The sequence below is a fragment of the Quercus robur genome, chromosome 5 (genome assembly GCF_932294415.1).
Source record: "Quercus robur chromosome 5, dhQueRobu3.1, whole genome shotgun sequence".
In the NCBI taxonomy this organism is placed as follows: Eukaryota; Viridiplantae; Streptophyta; class Magnoliopsida; order Fagales; family Fagaceae; genus Quercus; species Quercus robur.
The window spans coordinates 75,328,319-75,341,435 of NC_065538.1; the positions used below are offsets into that span (position 1 = coordinate 75,328,319).

Sequence of the window (13,117 nt, forward strand, 5' to 3'; positions counted from 1 at the left end):
GTTTTTATAGGAAGTACATGCTAAACCTCCTTATGTATTATGAATTTTAGAGAACCTTATTGGTAAATTGCTTCCCTCACCTTCAATTCTTAATTGGATAGAATTGTGGCCTGATATGCCATAAGATTACTAAAGTGCATTCTCTGATTGCTACACTAATGGTGGCATATTTAGAAAGATCATCCTAAGTTAACTGTGAATAAATTGATTCTGCTGTGTCACAAGTTAAAGGAATCAAGTTAAACTAATAGTGAAATTCCAATTTCAGAATATGTTTGTCATTAGTAATACTGAAACTCAGTCTTCAACATCAACCCTGTTTGGGCACTATGCATAATAATAGCCATTTCATATTATGAAAGCCATAGAGTAAATGAATTATACTAACAAGAACCAACATGTGGGATATATCAATTATCAAGTGACCATGGAAATTAATAAGAGCTGCAATAACACAGCAATGTACAGTTATTGCATAGATTATAACTCAGCGTACCATGCAATGAGAATTTCAAATAATACAAGTTTATAATGGTAGAAAAAAAAATGACATAAAAAAAAAAAAAAAAAAAAAGTAGAATATTGCTCCTATGTTCCAAAATACATTGCAGTTCTCATTGTGCACAAAGTTCATACGCATGAGAATTACAATGAAAAAGTGTAAATTCTGAATAACTGTTCTTAAACAAGCATATTTGAATAAATTAAGAAACCCCCATAAAAGTACCTACTAAGAAGCAAACTGTGGGGGACACAAGAACCAGGGTTTCACTAGATTTGAGCATTGGCACCAGCAACAATCTCCAATATCTCGCCTGTAATTTTGGCCTGGCGCTGCCTATTGTAGACCATAGACAGGGACTTCTTTAGCTCAGATGCATTATCAGATGCACTGCTCATGGCACTCATCCTAGCAGCAAGCTCACTCGCTAGTGATTCCTGCAATGCCCTCAAAATCTGACTGTTCAAATAGAGAGGCAACAAAGCATCAAGAATCTGAACTGGGTCCTGCTCAAACTGCAAAATTGGTGAGAAATCTACTGTCTCAGTCCTCACAACATCTCTCTCCACTGTCAATTTCCCCTCCCTAGTTGTTAGCCTGAAAAACTCATCCTCAGCAGCATCCACACATGTTCCATTTATATCACAAATCTCTCCCTTTGGTGAGAGTGGAAGCAAGGTATGAATAACTGGACTAGACTTAACCAAAGACACAAACTTGGTGTACAAAAGCTCAACTTTATCAACCTCCTCACTAACAAAGAATGAGAAAACATCATCAGCAATAGCCTGAGCTTCTTTAGCAGTAGGAAGTGAACCACCCTCAAGAAACTTATCAACCGGAATATAAGGCCTCCTGCGGAAGTAAGAATTACCCTTTTTACCAACACTAATAACAGTATAATCAAGACCAAGATCCTTCAATTCAGCAATCCTTGCCTCAGCTTTTTTGATGAGTAGATTGTTGAAATTACCACAAAGACCCCTATCACCAGTGACAACAACCAAAGCAACCTTCTTGACAGGCCTAACCTTTGTAAGAGGGACATCTACATCATCAGTTTGTAGCTGCTCATTGATGTTGTAAAGTACTTCTACAAGAGTTTCTGAGAAAGGCCTGCCATTAACAACAGCTTCTTGTGCTCTCCTGACTTTAGCAGCAGCAACAAGCTTCATAGCCTCAGTGATCTTCTGTGTGTTCTTTACAGAATCAATACGCTCTCTGAGCTCACGGAGACCACAATGGATTGGAGTTACAGATCGAGAAGGATTGCAAGAGGTTGAGTTATGAGAAGGAACCTGAAAAGGGTTGAGGAAAGAACGGAAGGAAAGTGCAGATGCATCAGAAAGGGAAGGTTTTGAGGACACCCACATTGTTAAATTTGAGCAAGACATGGTTTTAATGGAGGTTTTTGAGCTATGGAGGGACTAACGATGGGGAGAGAAAGAGGGTCTGCTATGTGGGTTTGGTTTTTTCTTTTTGTGAAGTCTTATCTTCATGTTGTTGTTTCTGGTGTTAGAGGAAATGAGTGGAGGGAAAGGGAGAGAGTGGATGAGGTTTTGGGATAAGGATTTTGACCGTTGGAAATTGCTTGGGCAGGATTTTGATTCTTATTTTATCTTTTAATTCATGGTGGGATCCTGTCTTATGTGGCATCATCTGATTGGGGGGTATTGGTCTCTGACTCTCTGTTACATGAGATGAGAGGTTCCTAATAAATAAAAAAGAAGGTATATGCGGCTATGCGACTGGGATACTTTCTCTGAGCCAAATTGAGTTCAGTACTGTGTTTCTTTGTTCATTTGGGATTCAGCAGTAACCAGTAAATGTAGAAAGTAAAACATAGCTCTCAAATAGTAATAACTAGATAAAGCCGTCATTCTCATATGTTGTTAAATGTAGAAAGTAAAACATAGCTCTTGAATAGTAATAACTAGAGAAAGCAGTCATTCTCTGAGCCAAGTGCTAGTTTGTTAGATTTAGCTCAACTAACACCTTTTTATTTGAGTCTCCCGTTGTAACTATTGAATTTATCAAAAATAAGAATTAATGGTTTGTTACAAGGATTTGATATGTTGTTGTTTTTTGATAATCCGAGTGCTAGTTTGTTAGATTTAACTCAGCTGACATCTTTTTATTTGAGTCTCCCGTTGTAACTATTAAATTTATCAAAAATAAGAATTTATGGTTTGCTACAAGGATTTGGAACTGTAAATCAAGCAAATATCATTAAGTTACGAGACTCTTAACATTCTTGTATATTTTTGTTTTACAATAACTTTGTTTATTTACTTATTTTGATTTGGTATAACTTTTTTCTTTATTGGTTTTTTTCTTAAAAAATAACTTGGATAAAAGTGGGATTACACTTCAAAAAAGTGAGGCTTTATAAATGACACAAACTAAATCTGTATATAAAAGGAGCTGATGCTTTAAAGCAACAGTAAAAACCTATACTAGTTTTTGGTTTGTTCAACCTGCATTTTTGGCCTCTTCTTTTCTTTTCTTTTCTTTTTTTTCTTTTTTTTTGGGGGGAGTGTAACATGGTTGTTGAACTCTTTATATTTTTTAATATTTTTATTTACATAAGTAAAACTTAGTTGCTTATTGTTGGAAGATGATGACTTTTGTTATCATTATTAGAAATTTTTAGTGATTGGATATTGCCTTTAACAAATAGATATCAAAATTCTTATACGAATGAGATTAATTTTGTATGACATACATTTTTTATGTATATAGTTTCATACTTCTTCATATAAAAATTCTATCTTAATTTTCTCACTCAAGAGGTAGCACATGCCTTGCACGTGCCACCTAAACTATATATATAAAAAGAGCCAATTGAGTATATATAGCTACAATAATTTTGATTTGTTCAATGTTCTCAATTAAACCCCAATGAAAGCTTATGATTCTTAAAATATTCCATTGTGTATTATCTAAAATACTCCACTAAATTTTAACTTTTCAAAAATTTTCTTCACGTATTTTGAGTTTAAGATGATAGTAATGTTTAGAAAGTTGGAATGATAATATAAGATATTGTATTTGCTACCTAGAGAACATTAATTATCTAGGTTTAGATCTTCGAAACTTATAATTTATTTAATGGAAAAGTTGATGACACATGTCTTTTGTTTTGTTTTTGTTTTTCTTTTTATGCCTAAAATGGATCTTCATTAAAACCTAATTAAGCTAAAAATTACACTTAGACTCATGTAGAATGATAAAAAAGAAAGTATGAATGACAAAATTTTCATTGTATCTGGTTGAAGGTATTTGGTGAAGAGTTTCAATTATAGCATATGACATCATTTATTGCGAAAATTTAAATATATGACAAGGTTTTAGCAAAACTCAGTTGAAGAAAACGACATTTTCACTGTTAAGTAGGTGGACAGGTGTTTTAATTTTAAAATGGATATCTAAGATACTGTATCTAAGTTTCGCCCTTATTGGAAAATGATGATGTTCGTTATCATTCTTAGAAATTTTTAATGAGTGGATATTGCTTTCAGCAAATAGGTATCAAAATTTTTATATGAATGAGATTAACTTTGTATGACATATATAATTTTTATGTATATAGTTTCATACTTCTTCAAATAAAAATTTTATTTTAATTTTCTCACTCAAAAAGTATCACATACCTTGCACGTGCCATCCACACTAGTAAAATAAAAATAAGATAAGCCAAACACTAAAAATTATTTATTTTGGTTTAGTTTATTCAGCCTACTAGATAGTGTAAGTGAGTAGGCATCCATGTCACCAGAGGAATGCCTCATATTTCTTGTAAATTAGTCACTAGTATTTGAAGAAAGGATATTCCATGTAATTTTTTTAATTTTTTATTCTTTTTGTTTTGGGAAAAGTGGTTACTTTTAAAAATAGAAAAATAACAAAAATAAATAAAAAGAGCAAGTTATGGTCCATCGCATTTTGCTGGTCATGATGTGTGTCACATTGGCATTATTTGGCCACAACATGACAACAAACTTGAATTTTGAGAATTTCACAATTAAATTAATAACAAAAAAGACAAACTAAAATTAGGGCACCACACAATCATTCTTACCGGCAATATATTATTATCATAGTCCTTGACCATATGGACAAAATATCAATTTTTATGTGTACAAACAGATTAATGTATGTCATCACATTTGACATATTGATGTAGATAGTAATAATTGTGTACAAAGACCATACCCTTCATCATTAACACAGTTTTTGGCTTAGTCTAGGCACTCACTCAGATTATTTTATGTCATCATATTTGACATATTGATATTTGACATGAAAGTATCTTCATATAAGATGGAGTACTTGCTTCGGAGATGCTTATACCAATTTCGCTCAAGCTTAGTAGAAAATATGCATATGTAGAAGTGGATCATGTATGTTTCCTTATAACATTTGATGTTAAACAGGTGATAAGTTTACTTTTCATGTCTTTTATTATGTTGTGAATATCTGTTAATTATTTTTATGGAAATAAATATCATGGTAGAAACAAGTAGTGTATCTTTATTTCATCTAATAAAAATTCATTTATTTTGAGCTAGAATTATTGATTTTTATTTATTTTTTAACTCGATGTTACATTGAACAAAGTGAAGATATTTAACATTTGCTAACTATCTAGTACATTAGACAAGATAGCAACTAGTTTCGTGTAACAAATTAGTCACTACTCTTCAATATATATTAGTCACTATTCACTAGTATTTGAAGAAAGGATATTCCATGTAATTTTTTTTTTTAATTCTTTTTGTTTTGGAAAAGTGGTTACTTTTTAAAATAGAAAAATAACAAAAATAAATGTGTGTCACATTAGAATTTTTTTGGCCACTACAAAATTGAATTTTTAGAATTGCACAATTAAATTAATAACAGAACGAAAAGACAAACTAAAATTAGAGCACAACAAAATCATACTGGCTATATATTATTGTCATAGTCCTTTGACATATTGATGTAGATTGTAATAATTATAAACAAAGACTGTAACCTTTATCATTAACACGGTTTTTGGTTAGTCTTGGCACTTACTCATGATTTTGATCCAAAGTTTAGGCAGCAGGGAAAAAGGGAAAGGGGGAATGATAAAGATATTTAAAATGAAATGTTAAAATTTTTTAAAAAAATTCAAATGAATTGTTAATACAATTTAGTTTAAAAATTGTTAGTAAAATATATTCCAAAATGATTTTTTTTTTTTTTTTAAATTGAAGTTGGAGGGATCAATTTGTTTTTAAACCAAAGCTCAGGAGATATTTTTGCATTTTTTGCTTGATTTAAAAAAAAAAAAAAGGTGAATCTGTATGAGGACATGCAATTGCCAATATGTGCAATAGAAAATCTGCCTACATGTAATTTCAAGAATTTAAGAGCAGCTGGAACTTCAAAACTATTTCCAGGGAGATCACATATAAAGTATTCAATCCCAAGGAGGAAAAAAAAAAAACTCTGATGGTAGAAATATCAGTAAACCACTGGCATGGAAAATCAGAAAGAATAGAATTCATTCCAATATTAAGAGCTCAGATCATCTGAAACCCCCCTTAGTATGATGTTTAAGAAGAAATTTTTACATCATTTTTTGGATAAACCAGCAAACTCCTTTTTCCCCTCTTCTTCTCAAAACAAGGGTAGAAGAGTTTGAGTACTCTCTGTGATCTCCAAGAAGAAATCCCTGATAAGTGCATACCTAAGTGACCCAATAGAGCTAGATGCCATCCTTTGGCAATATGAGTCCCACAAAATTCAACCGCAAGCACAGAGCAAAGAGATTGTGTACATTGACTACTCATCCACCTGCTGCAACGGTAAATCAGCACATTCTTCACTGAACTGTCTAGGTGTCTTGAAAGCACAAATTTATATTGGAAGAATGAAGCCTTACATTAAGGAGGTGATTGTATAGGCAGCTTGCCATGCTAAAATGTGTGATTCGAAGCTCACTTTGCCATTCCGAACTCAAGTTTCCGCATTGTCTTCTTGAAGAAGTGGGCTAACAATGGCCCTATATGTTGGTCTATCAGGGATCGCTCCCTTAAGCACCATCTCATCATGTAATTCAATCACCTCCTCTGGAGTGCAATTCTTGCTGAAATGGGTAATAAGTGTTGTGTATGATATGGAATCAGGAACAACGCCATGATGAGCCATCATCTTCATAAGGTCTTTTGCCTGTTGAAAACACCCAAACTTGCACAAGAAGTTGATTAATGTATTATAAGTGACTCTGTTCTCTAAAATCCCCAACTTTCTCATTTCTGAAAACAAAGCAAAAGCCGCTTCAATCTTCCCACTGAGGCAATAGCCATTAATCAGAGTATTATAAGTTATCACATCAAATAAACCCATGCTCTGTAAAACATTTGTCAAGAGTTTTGCAACATCCATCGCTGCCTCTTTGCATAAACCATTTATAACAGAATTATATATAACCAAGTTGGGATTTTCTTCCGCCTTTATCATTCGGTCGTAAATCTGTACTGCATGCTCTACATTGCCTTCCTTGCAGTACCCATCAATCAAACTACCGTATGTAACAAGGTCAGGAATTAAACCATGAACAAACATACTGCCTAACAGTTGCTTGGCTCCTGCCATATTTTTGCTTCGGCACATATAATTTATGAGAATATTGTGAGAAAAAGCATCTTCAAGGAGGTTCTTTCCTATTACCTGGTTATTCAGTCTAAGAGCTTCAGTCACATATCCATTTCTGCAAAGCCCCTTCGTGAGGATCGAGTAGGTGAATTGATCAGGGCATATATGCTTATCAATCATGTCAGACAATAGCAAAGAAGCTCCCTCCATATCTTCTACCTTGTAAAGCCAATGGATAACTGTATTGTAAACAACAGTATTAGGAATTAAGCCCCTTTCCACCATTTCATTACACAACTTAAAAGCCTCCTCCAAACTCCCTCCTCTTGCATGCCCATCTATCAAAGTCCCATAGGTCCTTTCATTGGACTCAATACCCACCTTAGTCATTTCAATACGCACTTCTTCTGCCAATGCTATGTTCCCGATCTTACAAAACCCATTAATGATACAATTATAAGTAACTGAATTGGGCCTTACACAACCCCCTGACATCACCCCCATCTTCCTTACAAGCTTCAAGGCAAGTTCCAAATTGCCCATCTTGCAAGCTCCATCTATGATCATGTTAAAAGTAACAACATTGGGCCAAATTTCATCCTTCAACATCCGGTAAAATACTGAGATTGCTTCTAGTAATCTACATTCCTTACAAAGAGCATAAACAATCAAATTGAAAGTATTTACATTTTCACTATACCCATATGAAATCATTTCTTTATACACCTTCCGAAATCTATCAATCTCATTCAACTTCAAAAGGTGACCCAGAAAGTTATTCCAAGCGTGAATTGTAACCCAAAAACCGTCCATTCTCAACTCTTTGATCACTTCATAAGCACCATCGGTGGCCCCAAACTGAGTACAGGTCCTTACCAATGCATCAAACACCGCCGGACTTGAATCATCTCCTTCATAACTATTAATCAACCCTTCCAAAACATCGAATGGAGCCAATCCTCTTACACACATTAAGTTCCCCATATGAGCTAAGGCCTCATCGAACCTCCTCAATTTTACCAACAAATGAATTACAGCACAACAAGATTCCAACGAGTACGAAAAATTCTTCTTTCCAATCCAATTGCAGAACTCCAAAGCTAACTGTGGCGAGTTCCAAAACTCGCCAACCACACGACATACTAATGAGTCGGTGATACTCAGAGACATTTGCTCCAAAAGTTTCCATCTCCTCTGCTTTAAATTAACACAAATTGCTCTAAAAACAATGTCCTCAGTACTCGGATTTGAGAACTGCTTACCAACGTGAAAACCTCGGCATATAAAAGTACTTCTTTTCCTTAAACAAAAGCTTAAAAACATAGAATGTCTAAAACCCAGTGCATCAAATGGCCTAAAATCTGCAACAATAACAAAAGTAAAGGAAAAACCAAATTAGTGTAGCTGATAATCCCATATCTTTTTCTATTTGGAATTATGGGTAATCCCCAAAAGATGGGTTTGCTCAAAAACATAGGATGGTGAAACCCCAGGTCATCAAATGGCTTAGTTTCTGCAATATATAGTCAAAGTAAAGGAAAACCAAAAAAGGTATAGCTAACAAAGTTTATATCTTTTTTGATTTGGGATTATGACCCACACCCAAAAAATGGGTTGGCTTAAAAACATAGAACGGTTAAACACCAAGTCATTAAATGGCTTAATTTCTGCAATATATAGTCATAGTAAAGGTAACCCACATAAGTGCAGCTAAGAAAGTTTATATCTTTTGATCAGCTATGCTATATTCATCTTCCAATACAATGATTTCGCTAGTATCCATCATCTATAGTTCAATATTCAGAATCAAATCAGAAAAAAGGAAAATATTTTTTAAAAAAAGTATTCCAACATTCAGGGCCCATTAAAGAATTCTCTCAATGAATTACTTACAAACACTAGAGTTGTGTTTTAGAATGTCTAAATCTAGAATCCTATATTTTTACTTGCCCTCAGTTACTTATATTTTTGAAAATCAAGTCAATATGAACAAGAACAAATTTTGTTTTATAGATGAATCAAAGATAAATTCAATACTAAAGAAAAAGGAATACAATTCCTACAACCCGGCTAAATTTAGCATCACAAAAACAACACCAACACGGCCGGCCCTTCCCTTAGGCGAGTTAGGCAATTGCCTAAGGCCCCCAAGTCCCAAAATTTTAGAAAAGAACCAACCGGGTAGTAGAAAATGAATTACAAAAATAATCTGGCACATCCTTTTAACCAAAAAAACAAAAATTTTTGGTAAATCCTATTAAACATTGGTTCTAAACAAAATCATTGACCAGATAAACTACAAATCCGGTCTAAGAGATTACCCACAAAACAATCACAAATCAAAACCCTAAAAATTTTACCTTTCTCTCTAGTCTCTGCTCTCCGCCTCTCTCTAGTCTCCAGTCTCCACTGTTCAGTCTGGTCTCATCTGCCTCAGCCTCTCTCTGATTCTCTGCTCTCCGCCTCTCTCAAGTCTCAACTGCTCACCTCACCGTATCAGGTTCTGAGGTTCAGGAAGGAATCAGGTATAAAATTATAAATATTTGGGCTTTTATTTGTTAAGAACTTAAGATAACTTTGTTTATTTGGGCCCTCCCTGTCCCTGGCTGGTTTTGTAACTTTGTTTATCACTTATCAGTGGCTGCCTGGACCCTCCCTGGACTGGGCGTTAAGCTTGGGCCTTCAAGGTTTTTTTTTTTTTTTTTTTTTTTTTTTTTTAGAGAATGAAGCTTGCTACCATTATTCTTCAAAATTGGCTAAATCAGCCTGCACAATATGGTGAATGTCTGGTGGTATATCTTCCATCCAGACAGTTAGATTTGGCTCACTCAGATCTCTTCTTGCCAATGTGTGTGCTACATTATTCCCTTGACGGTATACATGAGAATATCTAACAAATTGAAGAGCATTTGACAAACATTTAACATCCGAGAGAATATGCCCATGTAGAGCTAGGGACAAATTTGTTATAGATAGGATTTGTTTTGTGTTTTTTTTTTTTTTTTTTTTTTTTTGGGTGGGTCTTATTAATAAGTCTTGTGTTAGTGTTATGGCTGTGCTTAAATTTTTGTTATGCTTGTGCTTAATTTTTTTTTTTTTTAATTTATGCAGGTTGAGATTACTAAAAACTTGTTATTGTTCACTGAAACTACAATAATACTTTTTATATAAATCAAGTTCTATTTATCATTTGCTCTACACTTGAAAGTTATTTTTTATTTTAGTCTTTATAAATATATTGTTTGATTAGAAATGTTTACTATAAAATATGCATCTGGATATGAAAAACTTAAAAAAAGAAAAATTAATTGAGTCTAAAAAATGATCAATGGATAAATTTGTTATTAGTAATAAACAAAATTTAACACAAAATTTAGATGAAAATATCACAAATGAGCAAGAAATTCACCAAAATAATTTAGAAGAAAACGATGTTCAATTTTGCAATACAACAAATCTTGATAATGAATTTCAAAATAATTTAGAAAAAAATGAAAATAATGATGAAAAATATAATATAAAAATATTAAATAAACATTAATTTAATTAATATATAAGTATAAAAAGAGCCCCATTTTTAGTTCTCGCTTTAAGCCCCAAAATGTCTAAGGTCATTCCTGTTTCCTTCTCATCCTCTCTCTGCCTCAACCCACGTCACACTGTGCTCCATGGCTGGCCACCAAGCTCTCCTTCTAAACCTTCATGATCGGAGTTTTTCAAGCTCATCACCTCCAACCACGCACCACTGCCGAAACCCAGCCAAAATCAAATCACGACCACCACTATGGCCAAAACCCAGCCAAAATCAACACATACATAAACATACACATACACATACAAATACACATAAACATACATACACATACACATAAATATACATATACATAAACATAAACACACATACACATAAACACGTACAAACTCACATAAACGTAAACATACACACACATAAACTTAAATATACACACACATAAAGGCTCAATTTAGCACACCAAAGTAACTAACGAAATTATTTAAGGATTGATATTAGTTTGCAATTTTTTCGAGTCTATATGAGAGTTTAATTTTTCTCAGTCTGTATTTGTGTTTATGTCTATGTATGTTTATGTTTATGTGTGTGTGTGTGTTTATGTGTATGTATGTTTATATTTGTTTGTTTTTGTTTATATTTGTTTATGCGTATTTATGTGTATGTATGTTTATATTTGTTTATTTGTTTTTGTGTATGTTTGTTTGTGTTTGTGTCCATGTATGTTTATGTGTATGTTGTTTATATTTATGTTTATAAATATAAACATATATAAACATACACACATACATAAACATAAATGAACATAAATATAAACACACATGCACACACATAAACATACACATACACATACATACTCATACACATACACATACACATACACATACATAAACATCCACACATACATAAACATAAATGAACATAAACATAAACACACATGCACATATACATAAACATAAACATAAACATACACATACACATACATACACACACTCATACACATACACATACATAAACACACATACACATATACATACATTTTTGGTTCTCGCCTTAGGCCCCAAAATGTTTAGGGCCGCCTCTGAACACCAATACCATAGTACAGGACAGCAAAACCCTCTTCTACACTACACAAACAGTGCATTAATAATCAAACAAAACCAGCAAATCCAAAACTGACATTAATAATCAAATACAAATCTTTCTGGGAAAAAAAATTAATAGAAAAAAAAAAAAAAAAAAAAGTAAGTATTTCAAATATAAGAATTCAACCACATTAATCTACAACACTCCAAATTTTACAAAAACTAAAAAAAAAAAAAAAAAAAATGAAGGGATAAAAGTTATCAATGAATAAAACAAAAAGAAGTTTAGTATTACTGGAAGACCAACCTTTAAAAAAAAATACAGATGTCTATGTTCGTCTGTAAAAGGGTGGTAGTTTTGACCGGTGGAGCGGCGGAGCGAGGTACAAAAGGTGGCTTTGAGAGTCGGAGACTGGGTGGGCCGGCGGTGGAGGGAGAAGAGGGCTTGGGGTGACCGTTTGGAGCTGGGTTATTGGGTTACAAAGAAGTCGACGAAAGAGAGTGCACGTATTAGGTTTTTTTTTTTTTTTTTTTTTAATAGGTGGTATAATTAAGTACTTAAGTTAACTGGCAAAAGTCTTGTAGCAATTTTTTTATTTTTTTGAGCAACTAGCTAAAGAAAAATTCTAATACAAAAAAAATGGTATAATTTGTGTCACAATTATCCACATGAGAGAATATAGGTGGTGAAAAAAAAATTTGTAGATCTATGTGAATATAATAGACAGTCAATCACAGTCTGATACATAAGATAGTTGCAGCAAAAATTGTGCTAATTTATATGGCACTAGAACTACTTGTAATAAAACTCTTATGGGATTCACCTATTAGTAAGACAAAGGTCTCATGCGCCCGACGCATGAAATACTTTCTTAGTTAATTAGGGTTTGTTGAGTTAAGTTTAGTTAAATAATCATATGCAGTGCACATGTTATTGTTACACATGTCAATTTTATTAGAGCAGCTTATAGCTTTATACTAAAACCAATTTTGTAACTAAATTTTGTCTTATATATATTCACACACACACACACACACACACACACACACACACACACACATATATATATATATATATACACGGACAAAAGTACTTTTCTTTTTGCTAGTTTTTGGATGACAAAATCGTTGTTTTGCTTTTTAAAAGGAAAAGTTTGGGCCTAAAACCCTAGTATAGTGTACACCTTGGCTCAGTTGGCTGTCTTTTGGATGTGATGACTTAGAGGATTGAGCTCATATCTACTGGGTTGGTGGGCCTGTTGGGATGGCACTTTTGCCCCCAAAAAATCTCTCTCTCATGGATCATGATCTTGCTCAACATACAATAGACAATAGTTTTTTTTTTTTTTTGGCCTTATAGATACCATAATATTGACC

The 13,117-nt window shown here is 33.2% G+C and overlaps 2 protein-coding genes across 2 annotated transcripts; both read right to left on the reverse strand.

Moving 5' to 3' along the window:
• Positions 1–406: 406 nt before the first annotated feature.
• LOC126727098 (ATP synthase gamma chain, chloroplastic) lies at positions 407–2,014 on the reverse strand. Its single transcript, XM_050432592.1, has one exon. It carries the CDS (start codon positions 1,894–1,896, stop codon positions 772–774), a length of 1,125 nt encoding a protein of 374 aa, XP_050288549.1. The 5' UTR covers positions 1,897–2,014; the 3' UTR covers positions 407–771.
• A 3,995-nt stretch (positions 2,015–6,009) lies between these two features.
• Positions 6,010–9,711, reverse strand: LOC126727096 (pentatricopeptide repeat-containing protein At1g11710, mitochondrial). Its single transcript, XM_050432591.1, has 2 exons — positions 9,487–9,711; positions 6,010–8,487 (listed from the first exon to the last, which is right to left on the reverse strand). Exon 2 carries the CDS (start codon positions 8,447–8,449, stop codon positions 6,488–6,490), a length of 1,962 nt encoding a protein of 653 aa, XP_050288548.1. The 5' UTR covers positions 8,450–8,487; positions 9,487–9,711; the 3' UTR covers positions 6,010–6,487.
• Between the last annotated feature and the right edge of the window lie 3,406 nt (positions 9,712–13,117).

Excerpts from the sequence above, each read along its gene's own strand:
- LOC126727098 (XM_050432592.1), bottom strand. The coding sequence starts at position 1,896 with ATGTCTTGCTCAAATTTAACAATGTGGGTGTCCTCAAAACCTTCCCTT.
- LOC126727096 (XM_050432591.1), bottom strand. The coding sequence starts at position 8,449 with ATGTTTTTAAGCTTTTGTTTAAGGAAAAGAAGTACTTTTATATGCCGA.